At 46.0% G+C, this 15,584-nt stretch overlaps 1 protein-coding gene across 1 annotated transcript in view; it reads right to left on the minus strand.

The window, feature by feature from the left end:
* The window catches only part of Tmtc2 (Transmembrane O-mannosyltransferase targeting cadherins 2), a 214,820-nt gene that overhangs the window by 94,378 nt on the left and 104,858 nt on the right, over nucleotides 1-15,584 (minus strand). Inside the window, exons 4-5 of the mRNA XM_003699369.3 lie at nucleotides 12,612-13,503; nucleotides 3,994-4,108 (exon numbers count right to left, since the gene is read on the minus strand). Of these exons, the coding sequence (XP_003699417.1) occupies nucleotides 3,994-4,108; nucleotides 12,612-13,503 (1,007 nt within the window). The remainder of the gene's footprint in view (nucleotides 1-3,993; nucleotides 4,109-12,611; nucleotides 13,504-15,584) is intronic.

Raw genomic sequence — 15,584 nt, forward strand, 5'->3', positions numbered from 1 at the left:
GGTCGGCCGGGAAAAGGTAGCGGCCTGTAATACGGAAGACGGTGATAATAGCCACATATGACTCGCCTCGTTGCATCCTGGCATCCGATAGCCTCGAAAGAATGAATCCAGGTTATCCAACTGGCCCGAGTAATTTTTCTCCCGGTACGTGAAACCACCGGTCGCTGCGAGAACTTCTACCGCTGAAATAGATCGTAATAACGTTACCTAGACCCTTTCGTGGCGTGAAATTTTACGAAGTTACCAACGGAACGGTCCGTGACTATCTCCAGGGAGCTTTATTAATCGCGAGAGTACCTCAAGATACAGCGCACTCTTATTATATTACCAACATTTATACTATCGATCGAATTTCCTTTCACTGACCTGCGCGTCGGGAAGTGTAAACTCTATTCTCTAATTTTCTTTACTAAGTGGAATTCAATAAATTCTACAGTTTTAGTGTTCCTGTCTGTTCAGTGGTCTAAATCCGTTCTGAGGTTGTAAAGGTTATAAAATTGTTACACTTCTGAATTCTGAATTTTAAAGCTGTTTGGAGAAATTCAAAATTCAAACTTCTTAAATTTCTAAATCCACAAACTCCTTACTCACCAAGTTCTCAAATGTCCAAATTCTACACTCTCCAAATTTCTAACTCCACAAACTCCTTACTCACCAAGTTCTCAAATGTCCAATTTCTACACTCTCCAAATTTCTAAATCCACAAACTCCTTACTCATCAAGCTCTCAAATCTCCAAACTCTAAACTTATTAAATTTCTAACTCCACAAACTCCTTACTCACCAAGTTCTCAAATGTCCAATTTCTACACTCTCCAAATTTCTAAATCCACAAACTCCTTACTCATCAAGCTCTCAAATCTCCAAACTAGAAACTTCCCAAATTTCTAACTCTACAAACTCCTTACTCACCAAATTCTCAAATGTCCAAATTCTACACTCCCCAAGTTTCTACACCCCTAAACTCCTTACTCATCAAATTTTCAAATTTCCAAACTCGAAACTTCCCAAATTTCTAACTCCACAAACTCCTTACTCACCAAATTCTCAAATGTCCAAATTCTACACACTCCAAATTTCTACACCTAACTTCCTAACCTCCTAACTCCCCTTTCCACATCCCCAAATTCAAAAACCCCAAATATCTACACCCCTAAACTCCCCTTCCTACATCCCCAAATTCGAAACCCCAAATTTCCAAACCCCAATTCCCAAAAAATTCAACTCTAGAAGTATAAAATATCTCCCTACGAAAGTTAACTAAAGGAGCTTCATATCTCTGTCCATATCTTCGTGGTTCTGTCGGAATGTTATTTCGCGAAAATGTTAGATTTGAAACAATTCTCTGATACTCGTACGATCTTCTTACGGATGTGCTCTTACGGACGAGGATAATGGATAACCAGGTTGTATCGAGCATGCTGTACCTAGAGCGGCTTATCGCAAGCTCGCAGAAGGATGCCCAGGGGCGGCTTATCGACTCTCAGCCTTGACAGGTTTCCACGTCCTCTCCGGAACGCTTGTAGAAGATCGTCCAGAGATGATGAGCGTTGAACGAAAGTCCTTGGAGACTTTTTGGGGGTCTCGAAGGGAAGTCCACGATTTATAAGGTAGATAAGAAATCAACCTTTAACACCTTATCGCCGACCGTATGAACTATGTGTTCATTGCACGGATTTTAGGCAGGGTGTAATAGAGATTTTGCGAATCTTTTTGTCGCATAAGATCTTTATAATGTAATAGACGCAACTATGAAATTTAATCACTTTATGAATAAAATACAACTACTGAATTACAATAAAATTAGGTTACATACAAACTTATGTTCTTGAGTTAAATAAATTTAGGTTAAAATTAACCTCAACCATGATTAGAATTAATTTGCTGTCGAATCAATACTTTGACCAAAATAATCCACAATTCTGGTTCTAGCTTTGTGAGTCTTTGGTCACGGAATGCACACACCCCCTAAATTGATCATACTATTACCATTTACTGTTTTATTAAATTGATGTAGTCCATCGTTTCATGTAATTTATTAACAGCAAATAACCGAATATCGACAAGTTTCAATATTTCGCAATCGCAAACATTTCAATATACGCGTATCGATTCCGCGCAAAGTAGCGTCAAAGGGATGAATTTTCTACGTCGTTGTCTTTTTATCGAGGTACCGGTACAGGAAGAGCGCAAAGAGTCGCTGTGTTCATGCGAGGCAGTGTATCAACGATCGAGAAAATTCCTCGGTCGTTCGTTGGCGTGTACCGATTTTCCGCCACGGATCAGCGGTTTCGTTCGTCCTCTTATTTTGCTCGAACCAGTCACGTTCACGTTCCATGTTGGTCTTCTCGGGATTTCGGACACTGTTCCCAGACTCCGGGCTGCTTAAATCAGCAGCGAGTTCATTGCACGCGAGATTTGCGGAGTGCCAGCGCTTTGCTCGTGGATTACGCAAATTCGACAGCCGTCGACGGGATTCCGGCTCGCTGTCCACTGTGTTCGTTTCGCGTAAAAAGACGGACAAACGAGATCTTCCATGCTTGCGAGCAAACTAAGAAACCGGGGATGTCGAAAGGCTGGAGTAAGCTGCTGTCGTGTGGGGATTTAGAGCAATCATGGGTGCAGGTTTATTTTGCTCTAATGGTATGCACTGACATTTTTCTGGTATAAGTATTTGTTGTTCTTAGGGTTTTCTTTGAGGTAATGATGTTGGGGGACTATTCAATGGGGTGGGTTGTGAGAGATATTAACCAGTTGACGGTGGAATTTAGTTTCAAAAGGTCGCCATAGGGTGCGGAATTAAAAACAAGGAACGACGTGTATACACGTCGAACGCACTCAACTGGTTAAGTATGGTATGTAGTATTGGAGTGTGTAGTATGTACATATGTGTTACACCTTATGATTGGAAATCCCACCTTTCCAAACTTCCACTTTCCTAAATCCCAAGTACCCGAATCTCAAATCTTCAAATCTCTAAGTGTCAAAATTTCCACCCTTCCAAATTCTCACCTTCCCAAATTCCTCTGTTCCCAAATTTCCACTCTTCCAAACCCCTATTTCCTCGAATTCCTATGTTCCCAACTTCCACCTTTCCAAACTCCCATTTTCCCAAATTCCAAATGCTCGAATCTCAAATCTCCAAATCGCAAGTTCTCAAATTTCTAACCTCCCAAATTCTCACCTTCCCAAATTCCTCTGTTCCCAAATTTCCACTCTTCCAAACCCCTATTTCCTCGAATTCCTATGTTCCCAACTTCCACCTTTCCAAACTCCCATTTTCCCAAATTCCAAATGCTCGAATCTCAAATCTCCAAATCCCAAGTTCCCAAATTTCTAACCTCCCAAATTCTCACCTTCCCAAATTCCTCTGTTCTCAAATTTCCACTCTTCCAAACCCCTATTTCCCCAAATTCCTATGTTCCCAATTCCCATCTTTCCAAACTCCCATTTTCCCAAATTCCAAATGCTCGAATCTCAAATCTCCAAATCCCTAAGTGTCAAAATTTCCACCCTTCCAAATTCTCACCTTCCCAAATTCCTCTGTTCCCAAATTTCCACTCTTCCAAACCCCTATTTCCCCAAATTCCTATGTTCCCAATTCCCACCTTTCCAAACTCCCATTTTCCCAAATTCCAAATGCTCGAATCTCAAATCTCCAAATCCCAAGTTCCCAAATTTCTAACCTCCCAAGTTCCCTTTCAGCCCATCACGTAGTCCAAGTAATTAAATCCGTAATAAGCCTAACAAGTCCCATACCATCATGAATGACAAACCCCTAAATTAGAAGCGTTTTCAAACTTTCCGACAACTAGCGAAACTCATCAAGCCGATAGTAGCTCTGACAAAAGCGTTCGTGAGTTTGATAGTAGCCTAATCGTCCGTTTAACGCGATGATGCACCGGGTGGTGTCCGTCGATTCCATTATCGAGGAAATGAAAAAAGTCGACAGGCAACAAAGTGGATTATTGAGTCTGTACGTGGGTGTACTTACAGATTGTAGTGCACGTCCGCCATGTTCGGTCGATAGCGAAGCGCCTGGACGAACGCCTCCTCCGCCTCGGCGACACGTCCCTGGGCGCTCAGGACGCTGCCCAAATTACCATAAGCTGCAACAATCACAAACGGGACGTTCGTTACAATACCACGGGAAAAACCTACGGGAAGAATGGAGAGAAAGTACCGAAGGGTAAATCGTGAGAGCGGGGCGATTTTCGACGGGGAACCGCACCGGGGATTTTGATGGAAGTTGGAATGTAGATCAAACGAGTTTTCATTCTTGATCTGCTTATGAAACTTGCTTTGAAACGAATTGCTCGCTGAAAGCCACTTTCCCAATCGTGAACCGTTTTACGATCAGCCGAAATTGCTGATTCGAGGATTGGGGTTGCTGTACGTCAAAATGCTGGAATAAAGCTGCTTTGCGTTAAGGATTTAACGTCGGTTGCGGAGAAATTGAACAATTTACTCGGATGCTATCAAGTATTTTCAACCTTTGGAAATCTTCGAGAGTTTATTATGTGGAAAGATGTATTAATGCTACGCGTAGGAAATAATAGATATCGATTGAATCGAGTCGAAGTTCGATTTGAGTTCGTGCACTTTTGATCGTTGGAGCAGCAGGGTAGATTTTTACACGCAGCACACGGATCCTCCTTGAAAGGCAATAAGACGCGGCTAGGTTCGTTCTCTTCCGTTCCTTTTCCCTTCTCTTTTTCTTCGGTTCTTTGTATTTACGAGCAATAAAGCCGCGCACACGCGACTCTACGGATCGACGTTATATTACGGGCTGCGCGAATATCGCGGCCGGAGAGCGCACAGCTATCTCTGGCTCGCTTCCGCTTTATCTTCGACGAACAATATCGCCGATAAAACACATTTTCCCAGGCTCCCTCGATGTAGACCGATGGCTACTCGGGCAAAGAGTAATAAATGAATCCATGCTCGTAAAATTGCCTGGCGAGCGAGGAGAAGCTTCTCGAATTCCCCTTTCGATTTCGTCAAGTTGCTCGATACAAGTGGAGTGATCGTCGAAAGATTGCCCGAATCGATCACTGACCTTTGCGCGTTTGATTCGAGAGATTGAACATCCAACGATGTTTAACGATCCTCCGAAGCTAAGTTTTACACGGGAACCGTTCTCTCGGGACAGCTCGGATATTTGCGATGAATAACGACAGAGACAAGTGGATTACAACGTCTTAAACAAGATTTTATTGTTGCGAAGGACGCAAAGAAAGAACACTCGCTTCGGCAAAATCCGGCACGATTATTTTATAAGCTCTCCTCGTTTAACCCTTCAAATTGTTTTTCATTAGCGCTTGAAACGCTGCATCTCTAGTATTACGATAATACAATTACGGCTCTGCTAGCGCGTAAAACATAAGTAAAGAAGAATTTTAATTAACAGGTAATCCATTTAATACCTCCTCTCCGTTCGTTTTTTCTAGCATTTAATAAGTTTTTTTTTATTACTTTATGTTTCTGAGAAAGATTTCGGATCCAGAGTTTCGGAGAATATACGGGAACGTGGGAAACGTGACAGCTGGAAATTTGAAAATACGAGAATTGTAAAATGGCCGAGTTCACCGACCGATATCGAGGAAAATTTCTGAAATCAAAGGCATATTTTAAAAACCACAATCCTCAGAGTGTTCGAGGTTCGTTTCCTTGGCGTTTCGCTCGATTCCGGAGCGATGAATTAAGCGAGGCATTTAGAACGCGATGTGAAGTACGAGAGTCGGGCTCGAGTGTTTCACGATCGCGAGAATTTCCTCGCGGAACGCAAAAAGAAATCCTCGAGGCGAACACAGCCGCGTTCTGTGTTCTAGATTTTATTCGATCGAATATTCCAACGTAAGACCGACCGTGCCGATACGGTTAGTCGGTTCTTTTCAATTTCACCGCGACGAATGGGAAAATAGAACGTAACGCGACCAAATGCGAATTAGAGAGCACTGACGGCGATGTAAATGAAGGGAATGATAGATTGTGCCCTGCTGCGACCAACAAAAGCTGCTTGACTCTTTCGATGGCCGGGAAAATAATGGAAAGATGAAACTGCCGCGAGAGGAAAGTCGAAGGTCGTGCGTGAGAATTCCATGCGTGAGGATTCGACGCGTGAGAATTCCATGCGTGAGGATTCCACGCGTGAGAATTTGACGCGTAAGAATTCGACGCGTGGGAATTCGACGCGTGTGGATTCGATGCGTGAGAATTCCATGCGTGAGGATTCGACGCGTGAGAATTCGAAGCGTGAGAATTCCATGCGTGAGAATTCGACGCGTGAGAATTCGAAGCGTGAGAATTCCATGCGTGAGAATTCGACGCGTGAGAATTCCATGCGTGAGGATTCCACGCGTGAGAATTCCATGCGTGAGAATTCCACGCGTGAGAATTCCATGCGTGAGAATTCCATGCGTGAGGATTCCACGCGTGAGAATTCCATGCGTGAGAATTCCATGCGTGAGAATTCGACGCGTGAGGATTCGACACGTGAGAATTTCATGCGTGAGAATTCCATGCGTGAGAATTCGACGCGTGGGAATTCGACGCATGTGAATTCGATGCGTGAGGATTCGACGCGTGAGAATTCCATGCGTGAGAATTCGACGCGTGGGAATTCGACGCATGGGAATTCGATGCGTGAGGATTCGACGCGTGAGAATTCCATGCGTGAGAATTCGACGCGTGGGAATTCGACGCATGGGAATTCGATGCGTGAGGATTCGACGCATGAGGATTCCACGCGTGAGAATTCGACGCGTGAGAATTCGACGCGTGGGAATTCGACGCGTGAGTATTCGATGTGTGAAGATTCGACGCGTGAGGATTCGACGCGTGAGAATTCGATGCGTGAGTATCCGACGCGTGGAAATACAGCGCGCTACGATACGGAGCGTGGAGTTACGGGGCATAGGGATAGAACACGTGACAGTACACCGCGTGGAGATACCACACGTGACGATACCCCGCATGGAGACACCTAACGAGACATGAAACTCGATAAACGGTTATCGTTTTCCTTTTGTTACTTTACTCTTGTGTAACATATTTTCGAAAATCTTTTCAGATCTTAACACATTCTACCTGCGTCAATATACTTTTCCTGCAACAACTTTGCTGGTATTAAAAATTTACGTTCATTGATTTTAATGTAGAAATGCAGCCATGAAATTTGCACATAAATTAAAGGAACCGAGCAAGAATGAACTACGAAGACGTATATAATGATTAATCGTTACATTTTATTAATTGATTCCGAGCAATTCATCTTATTATACTCCGAGGAAATGCTTATTTTATAACCGATCCATCTTCTTTCTTCGGAATATCATTCACTCTTATCGCTGCAAGATTAACTTGCAAACGTTTAAAAATTAATTTCAATTACACAGTCGAGAAACCGGTGAATAAATTCGCGCAGGAAAGTTAAACTCCCAGTTAGAAACCACAATTAATCCCGCTCTTATATTCGAGCGAAAACACGATCCGCGTGGCTGTAACTCGACGATAATCCAGAAAACGGCACGGAGGCTGGCATTTTACTAAATCAGTCGCGATAAATCGCCGCGGAGCATATTTCATCGTCGCGCGATTCTATCGAGATGGCAGCCACGTTTCGTGCTATTCTTCGTGGCTCGATTTCCCGCTTGTAACGCGATCGCGAACTTTCTCACCGAAGATTTAACGACCTGCCTCGGTTCTTGCGGCTCTCACCGCCGGTTTTTTGCTCGTTCAAGCTGGCGGCGCGTGCCTAATCATCCTCGTCGAACGATCGGTCGAAAATTCGCGCCGCTAAAACCCGGTAAAAACGCGCTCGAATCAGCCTCGATGGTCGATTACGTGTGAGCTTAAGCGAGTCGAGACGACGTCACGTTCCATCGAGGGGGAATTTGATGGCTCAAATAGAGCACAGCCTACAAAAACGAAAAAAGAATCGTGGAATCGAGTAAGCATTTCGGGTCTTTTGCGGAAAGCGCTTTCTATACGATTGCCTAATTTTATATTTTATACGGAGGAAGATATTAGATGACAGAACTGCCATACGTCGAATTTCATTAAAATCACACTGTGAATTATGCAACGTATCGAGGCTATGTAAAGCAGGATTGTATATTTTGAGTGTAAATGTAGTACGATTGCAAACATTAATACACAACAAAAATAGCAATTTTCCTGAACAAACACAATTCCCGACCATTTCTCGCGCTGAACGTCGGTGCACCGCAACAAAATTCCCAAAGAGAAGCTACTGGAGCAAGTCTCGGGATCTATGGCATCAAAGACGAGCGAGAAACACACGCAAACGAGCGCAGTCGACGAATTTGATCGTCAAGGCAAACAAACCCGTCCCAAGAGCGACAGTAATTTGCAATTTCTGTTGACGCAATTAAAACGGTCCGTGACCGGTGGCTAGTCGACGTTGGCAACCGGGTCGCTGTAACACCGCCAAAAGGATTGTCCGTGGTTGCAACGTGTCCCTGGCTCCGCTTCGCGTGACCACCCTCTCGCCGCTACCCTCCAGCACCCTTTTGCCACGAAGATTAAAAGGGAAACAAAGGTGGAACGGGACGCGAGAAGGGAACGCGACAAAGCGAGGAGCATCAACACGAGGCGGCGCTAGATGAGCGAGCCGTCACAAAGAATATTACCGTGTGTTCGTCATTCGCCAAATGAAGTTGCCGGAACTCGGCGAATAAGCGACCGCGATAATGCTTTGGGGAACGAGGCCGAGGGAGCCTCTGATGGGAACGATACTATTTTTATCTGCTATGGGTAATTTGGGGAACTCGGGAACTGTTTCAAAAAGATACGACGATATGACACGTGGAGATACAAGATTTGGAGATATGGGGCGCAGGGACTCGGACCGTAGGGACTTGGGATATGGAAGTATGAGCGAGGAGATATACTATGCATGGGGATACAATGGGTGGAGATACGGAGCGTGGAGTTACGGGGTGTGGGGATAGGACGCGTGATCCTACGACGCGTGGAGTTACGGGGCGTAGGGATAAGACGTGTGGAGATACAGCGCGCGAAGATACGAAGCGTGGAGTTACGGGGCGTAGGGTTACGACGCGTGAGGATTCGACACGTGAGAATTCCATGCGTGAGAATTCCATGCGTGAGAATTCGACGCGTGGGAATTCGACGCGTGAGAATTCCATACGTGAGAATTCCATGCGTGAGAATTCGACGCGTGAGAATTCCATGCATGAGGATTCCATGCGTGAGAATTCCATGCGTGAGGATGCGACGCGTGAGAATTCCATGCGTGAGGATTCGACGCGTGAGAATTCGACGCGTGAGAATTCCATGCGTGAGAATTCCATGCGTGAGAATTCCATGCGTGAGAATTTGACACGTGGGAATTCGACGCGTGAGAATTCCATGCGTGAGAATTCGACGCGTGAGAATTCCATGCGTGAGGATTCCATGCGTGAGAATTCCATGCGTGAGAATTCCATGCGTGAGAATTCCATGCGTGAGAATTCCATGCGTGAGAATTCCATGCGTGAGAATTCGACGCGTGAGAATTCCATGCGTGAGGATTCCATGCGTGAGAATTCCATGCGTGAGAATTCCATGCGTGAGAATTCCATGCGTGAGAATTCCATGCGTGAGAATTCCATGCGTGAGAATTCCATGCGTGAGAATTCCATGCGTGAGAATTCCATGCGTGAGAATTCGACGCGTGGGAATTTGACGCGTGAGAATTCCATGCGTGAGAATTCGACGCGTTAGAATTCCATGCGTGAGGATTCCACGCGTGAGAATTCGACGCGTGGGAATTCGACGCGTGAGGATTCCACGCGTGAGAATTCGACGCGTGGAAATACAGCGCGCTACGATACGGAGCGTGGAGTTACGGGGCATAGGGATAGAACGCGTCACGGTACAACGCGTGGAGATACCACACGTGACGATACCACGCATGTAGACACCTGACGATACCATAAAGATCATGTACATCACACATGACTATCCTCACGAATGCACAACGATACCACACGTATCTAGAAACGCATAAAGGCATTAAGTGTTACAATACTACATGAAGGAATAAATTTAGGAAATACCACGCGTGAGGATATAACACATGGAGATACAACACGTGGAAATGCGGTACATGAAGATACCAAGTGTTACCGTGTACGGTGATACAAATTGTGGAAATACCTTGCGTGAAGATGTAACGTTGATGAGCGCGATACAGGACTACTTTGCGCAGCTGCGAGTAATTAGGAAGGCTCGGGTACTGTATGAAGCTGAAGAAAGAGTGGAAGCTAGGATCGAGCAGATAGTCGGTAAAAACGAGGAGCGACGTGGAAAAACTGGACAGAGACGGATAAGGGACGGGATAAAACCTTGAGGAGGGAAGAAAGCAGCTGGGAAACCGATGCACTCTTTTCTGACCCGTATTATCGAATCATTGAACGAAAATAGCGGGATAGATCAAGGTGAAAGTTCGTCTAATAGCGTCAATTTATGATCGATCCTCATTCACCGATACTCGAAGAAATATATTTAGAAGTTTATAAGATTACTCCGTTGCAGAAGCTTACAGTTCTAAAGCTACTATGATCATACGATGAACAGGTTAATAATTATTATACCTTATCCTCCACTTCCCAATTAACGTTCAAAAATGCACCCACGCAAGCGTTGTACAGCAAACACGTAAATATTTCAAGAACGAATGTTCTTTGAAATGGTATCGCAAGTGGATTTGTCACGAAGCTAAGAAAGCGGCAATGGAGATAGGGAACACGTACGAATTAAACAGATAGAGATAACAAAATAGTCGCGTGTTAATGACAAACGACGTAGGCAGATGATAAAGGGCAGATACGTTCTTCACAGTGAAAATATACGACGCGTGGTAAAAATGAAATTCCACCTGCACGACCGATATCGCCGTGGCAGTTTTCTCGTTATAGGGCAGCCCGTTCAGCCGGTGGCTGGCCTTTGCTATCCCGTCACTCATCTCGAACCAGCAGGCTGGCCAACGATCCGCCTACCGTGTATATGAAATTGCTCGGAAGGTGGATACGCGACATGCAATAGAGGGACACGCTTGCCCGCTCCTTTTTCCACCGCCTGTCTGCTTTTTATCGTCCCTCTGATCCGTCTTCGTCCCGGTTTTTATCTGTCACCGGTAGACGCGTCTGTAGCCCCTTTGCAAACGCCTACCTCGCCTTAGTCACTTTACTCTATTCCTCGTTTGTTGCTCGTCTTTCACCGCGGGCTGCGACATAATTTTTATCGTTATCCATCTTCTCACTTTTCTCTTTTCTTCGTATACTTTAAGAAAAATTGCGGAAATGCTTCGGATCTTTTCAGAGAGGCTTTTTATGCGGTTATAACGCGGTGATGCAGGACGTGGATGTACGGTAGAGTATCGTGCGTTGAGCTACGACGCGTGGAATTATAGCGTGTGGAGTTAAATGCGTTGTTCCGATGCCTGGAAGTAACGCGTGGAGTTACGACGCGTGGGATTGCTATGTGTAAAGATGGGGAAGATATGGTGGAGATATGGTGCGTGGAATTACGACGCGTGGAGTTATGGAACGTGGTTTTACGGCGCGTGGAGTTACGGTGCGTGGAGATACGGTAGGTGGAATTATAGCGCGTGGAAGTATTACGCATAGAATTACGACGTGTGGAGTTACAGCGTGGAAAGTGTTTCGCGTAGAGTTATGGCGCGTGGAATTATGGTGCGTGGAGATACGGTACACGGAATTATAACGCGTGGAGTTACGACGCGTGAAATTAGTATGCGTGGAATTAAGATGCGTGGAATTACGACGCGTAGAGTTTTGGAACGTGGTATTACGGCGCGTGGAGTTACGGTGCGTGGAGGTGCGATATGTGGAATTATAGCGCGTGAAGTTACGACGCGTAGAGTTACGGTGCGTGGAGATGCGATATGTGAAATTATAACGCGTGGAAGTATCACGCATAGAATTACGACGTGTGGAGTTCCAGCGTGGAAAGTGTTTCGCGTAGAGTTATGGCGCGTGGAATTACAGTACGTGGAATTACTATGCATGGAATTACGACGCGTAGAGTTATGGCACGTGGTAATACGGCGCGTGGAGTTACAGAGCGTAGAGATACGATACGTGGAATTATAACGCGTGGAGTTACGACGCATAGAATTACTATGCGTGGAATTAAGATCCGTGTAAATACTACGCGTGGAATTAGGACGCGTATGTGTAACTTGCGTAAATTTACGCCACGTAGAATAACGACGCAGCTGTAACCCAGTTACCACGTACGGAGATATTCTACTTGTAATTCCTACACGTGCAGGTACATCCCGCGGACATATCACGAATAGGAATGCAACTTGTCGAGCTATTATGCACACGATATCACGCGTTAAGTTACGACACACAGAGATTAATATACTAGATCTGATACGTGCTCGAACACGATATGATGATCTAACTCGCCTTATACAACGCGTAGTTATGCAACATGTAGCTACGTAACACTCGGTACTGAGACTGTACTGTCTCACGAAGGGATTGTTGGAACTCCTGAAGTATCAACGAAATGGCCTTCAGCCGAGGTAGGAGAACAATGTCGGTTACTCACCCTTAGGCGGATTGACATGCAGCGCAGATCTGTAGAGGCTCTCCTCGTCGTACCAGTCGGCGTTTCTCAGCAATGTCTTCGCGGACATCAGACAAAGCAGTACAACGGTAGCCAACAGTACCGCTCTTCCTCTTCTTCTGGACCCGTATCTCCTGGCGATTCGGTAGCAGCCAGAAATGGCAGCGCCCATGATCAGACAGGCACCCACGCTCGGTAAATACAGGATCCTCTCGGCTATCACGAATCCCACGTAGAAGAAGAGGTTGCTAGCCGGAAGGAAGGGAAGTACGAGGAAACCGAGCGAGGCCGCGACGCTGATGGCCGCCGTTCGTCTGCCGGCGAAACATGTGCTCCAACTAGTCGGCGAGCCGCTGTTGGCCCTCTTGGCGCAATGACATTCGCCGAAAGGGCTGTTGTTGTTGTTATTTGCGGCTCGACAGCCGTCCGTGTGGCATCCGCCCGTTCGTCTGCCCGCGCAAACGGGACACCTCGACGAAACTGACCGATGGTACGCCTGCACGAGACTCAACGACGTCTCCCTGATCGGTCGACGGAGGGTCCTGACGGCCCACGCGGATGTCACGATCAGCGCCGCGTATAAACAGACCGATTCCAGATTTCTGGCGTCCGTGAATGTCGTTATCCGCGGCACCGCGTCCATCGACCAGTCGAAACTCAACGTGCTGGGGCAAAGTAACATCCTCGCGCTCGCTGCGGGCAGATACAGGAACGTCAGACCTCGCGTCAGACGAGACGGGTGTCTGGCGGTCGGATTGTCCGCGCTGGCGAACTCTGGCCTCGTGCCGGTTATCCTCAGCCTGCCGAGCACCAGCAGGGCCAGACTTCCGGAGAGGATTCCGATGCTGCGGCTACGGGTTAATCCGCAATTCGCCTGCAACAGAAACATTCAACTTGTTAGAACGAATGGGAGCGTGGAGTTACGGGGTGTGGGGATAGGACGCGTGATCCTACGACGCGTGGAGATACAGCGCGCGAAGATACCGAGGGTGAGAATTCGACGCGTGAGGATTCTACGCGTGAGAATTCGACGCGTGAGGATTCGACGCGTGAGAATTCCATGCGTGAGAATTCCATGCTTGAGAATTCGACGCGTGAGAATTCCATGCGTGAGAATTCCATGCGTGAAAATTCCATGCGTGAGAATTCCATGCGTGAGAATTCCATGCGTGAGAATTCCATGCGTGAGAATTCCATGCGTGAGGATTCCACGCGTGAAAATTCGACGCCTGAGAATTCCACGCGTGAGAATTCGACGCGTGAGGATTCGACGCGTGAGGATTCGACGCGTGAGAATTCCATGCGTGAGGATTCGATGCGTGAGGATTCGACGCGTGAGAATTCCATGCGTGAGAATTCCATGCGTGAGAATTCCATGCGTGAGAATTCCATCTGTGAGAATTCCATGCGTGAGAATTCCATGCGTGAGAATTCCATGCGTGAGGATTCGATGCGTGAGGATTCGACGCGTGAGAATTCCATGCGTGAGAATTCCATGCGTGAGAATTCCATGCGTGAGAATTCGACGCGTGAGAATTCCATGCGTGAGAATTCCATGCGTGAGAATTCGACGCGTGAGAATTCCTTGCGTGAGAATTCCATGCGTGAGAATTCCATGCGTGAGAATTCCATGCGTGAGAATTCCATGCGTGAGAATTCCATGCGTGAGAATTCGACGCGTGAGAATTCCATGCGTGAGAATTCCATGCGTGAGGATTCCACGCGTGAAAATTCGACGCGTGAGAATTCCATGCGTGAGAATTCGATGCGTGAAAATTCGACGCGTTTGGATTCTACGCGTGAGAATTTGACGCGTGAGAATTCGACGCGTGAGATGTCGCGTAGACTTCCAGCGCATGGAGTTACGGCGCGTAGAATTTCAATGCGTGAAGATACCGCGCGTAGAGTTACAACGCGTGAATTACGGCACGTGGTAGTTGGATTACCATCAAACGAGCAAATAAATAGTGTATTGCAAAATATATGGCAATGAGTTCGACCAGACAAATATTAATAAAACCTCGAACAATCTGGACGTTCGTAATTGAACGGAATCTCAATAATAATTGCACACGTTTGTATCAAAGAGCACTGCACCCCCGTTCGCGACCCTTATCTTAATTTAAACGAGACATTCTGGAGTCAAAAGCACCAGGCAAACTAATTTGACCGGGTCAACATCAAAGGCGTCATATTTGTTTCATGTTGGAAACATGAGTTTAAACTTAAATTTTCTTGGTTCATTTTTAACTGTCGGTTTAAACTAGAGGCGTCGTTTTGATCGAAGAAACGCGATGCTTTTAGGTGAAACATCAACCGGTTTTTAATTTAAACGTCTTTTCTTTGCGATCAAACGCGGATTAAACTCTTAGGGTAACACTTTTAAAATTTTTGAACAAAATCCTTTCCCAAAATATTATCTTTGCTGCATTATTGAAAGTGGCTCCTAGTTTTAACGTCAGCTACACGTAGTGAAATATTCAGATTTTCTTGTAAACAAGGAGCTATATTTTGGAAAGGTGACGTTTCAGGGAATATTGTATATTTATATGACCTTCTATCCCAAGGGTGGAAGCGATAGGGTTACTTTCCTGTCAACCCTCATTAATTCAAGCCGTAGATCCTTTAAACGCGCCAAGCAAACCATTCGCAGTTCGTTTCCTCGAATTGCCACTCGACCACGTATATATTCTCACCCTCCTTCGCCCTCTTTCTTCGACTCTCCGGTTCCGGCAACCGTATCCCGGCGCGCATATTTTCTCACCGTAGACAAAGCGAGCGGAAAACGAGCAAGGAGAGATTCCGCAGCAACCCCCGCGAGGTTTCCGTTCCCCGACCACGAGCCACGCTTTTGGCGTTCGCGAAAAACGCCGTAGGTTAACCCGGCGGTGGTACAACGACAAAAGGAAGAACGAAAAAATACATATATATGTCGGTGGTAAGAAAAAAAAGGGA

This window comes from Megachile rotundata, chromosome 7, assembly GCF_050947335.1.
Source record: "Megachile rotundata isolate GNS110a chromosome 7, iyMegRotu1, whole genome shotgun sequence".
Taxonomy (NCBI): Eukaryota; Metazoa; Arthropoda; class Insecta; order Hymenoptera; family Megachilidae; genus Megachile; species Megachile rotundata.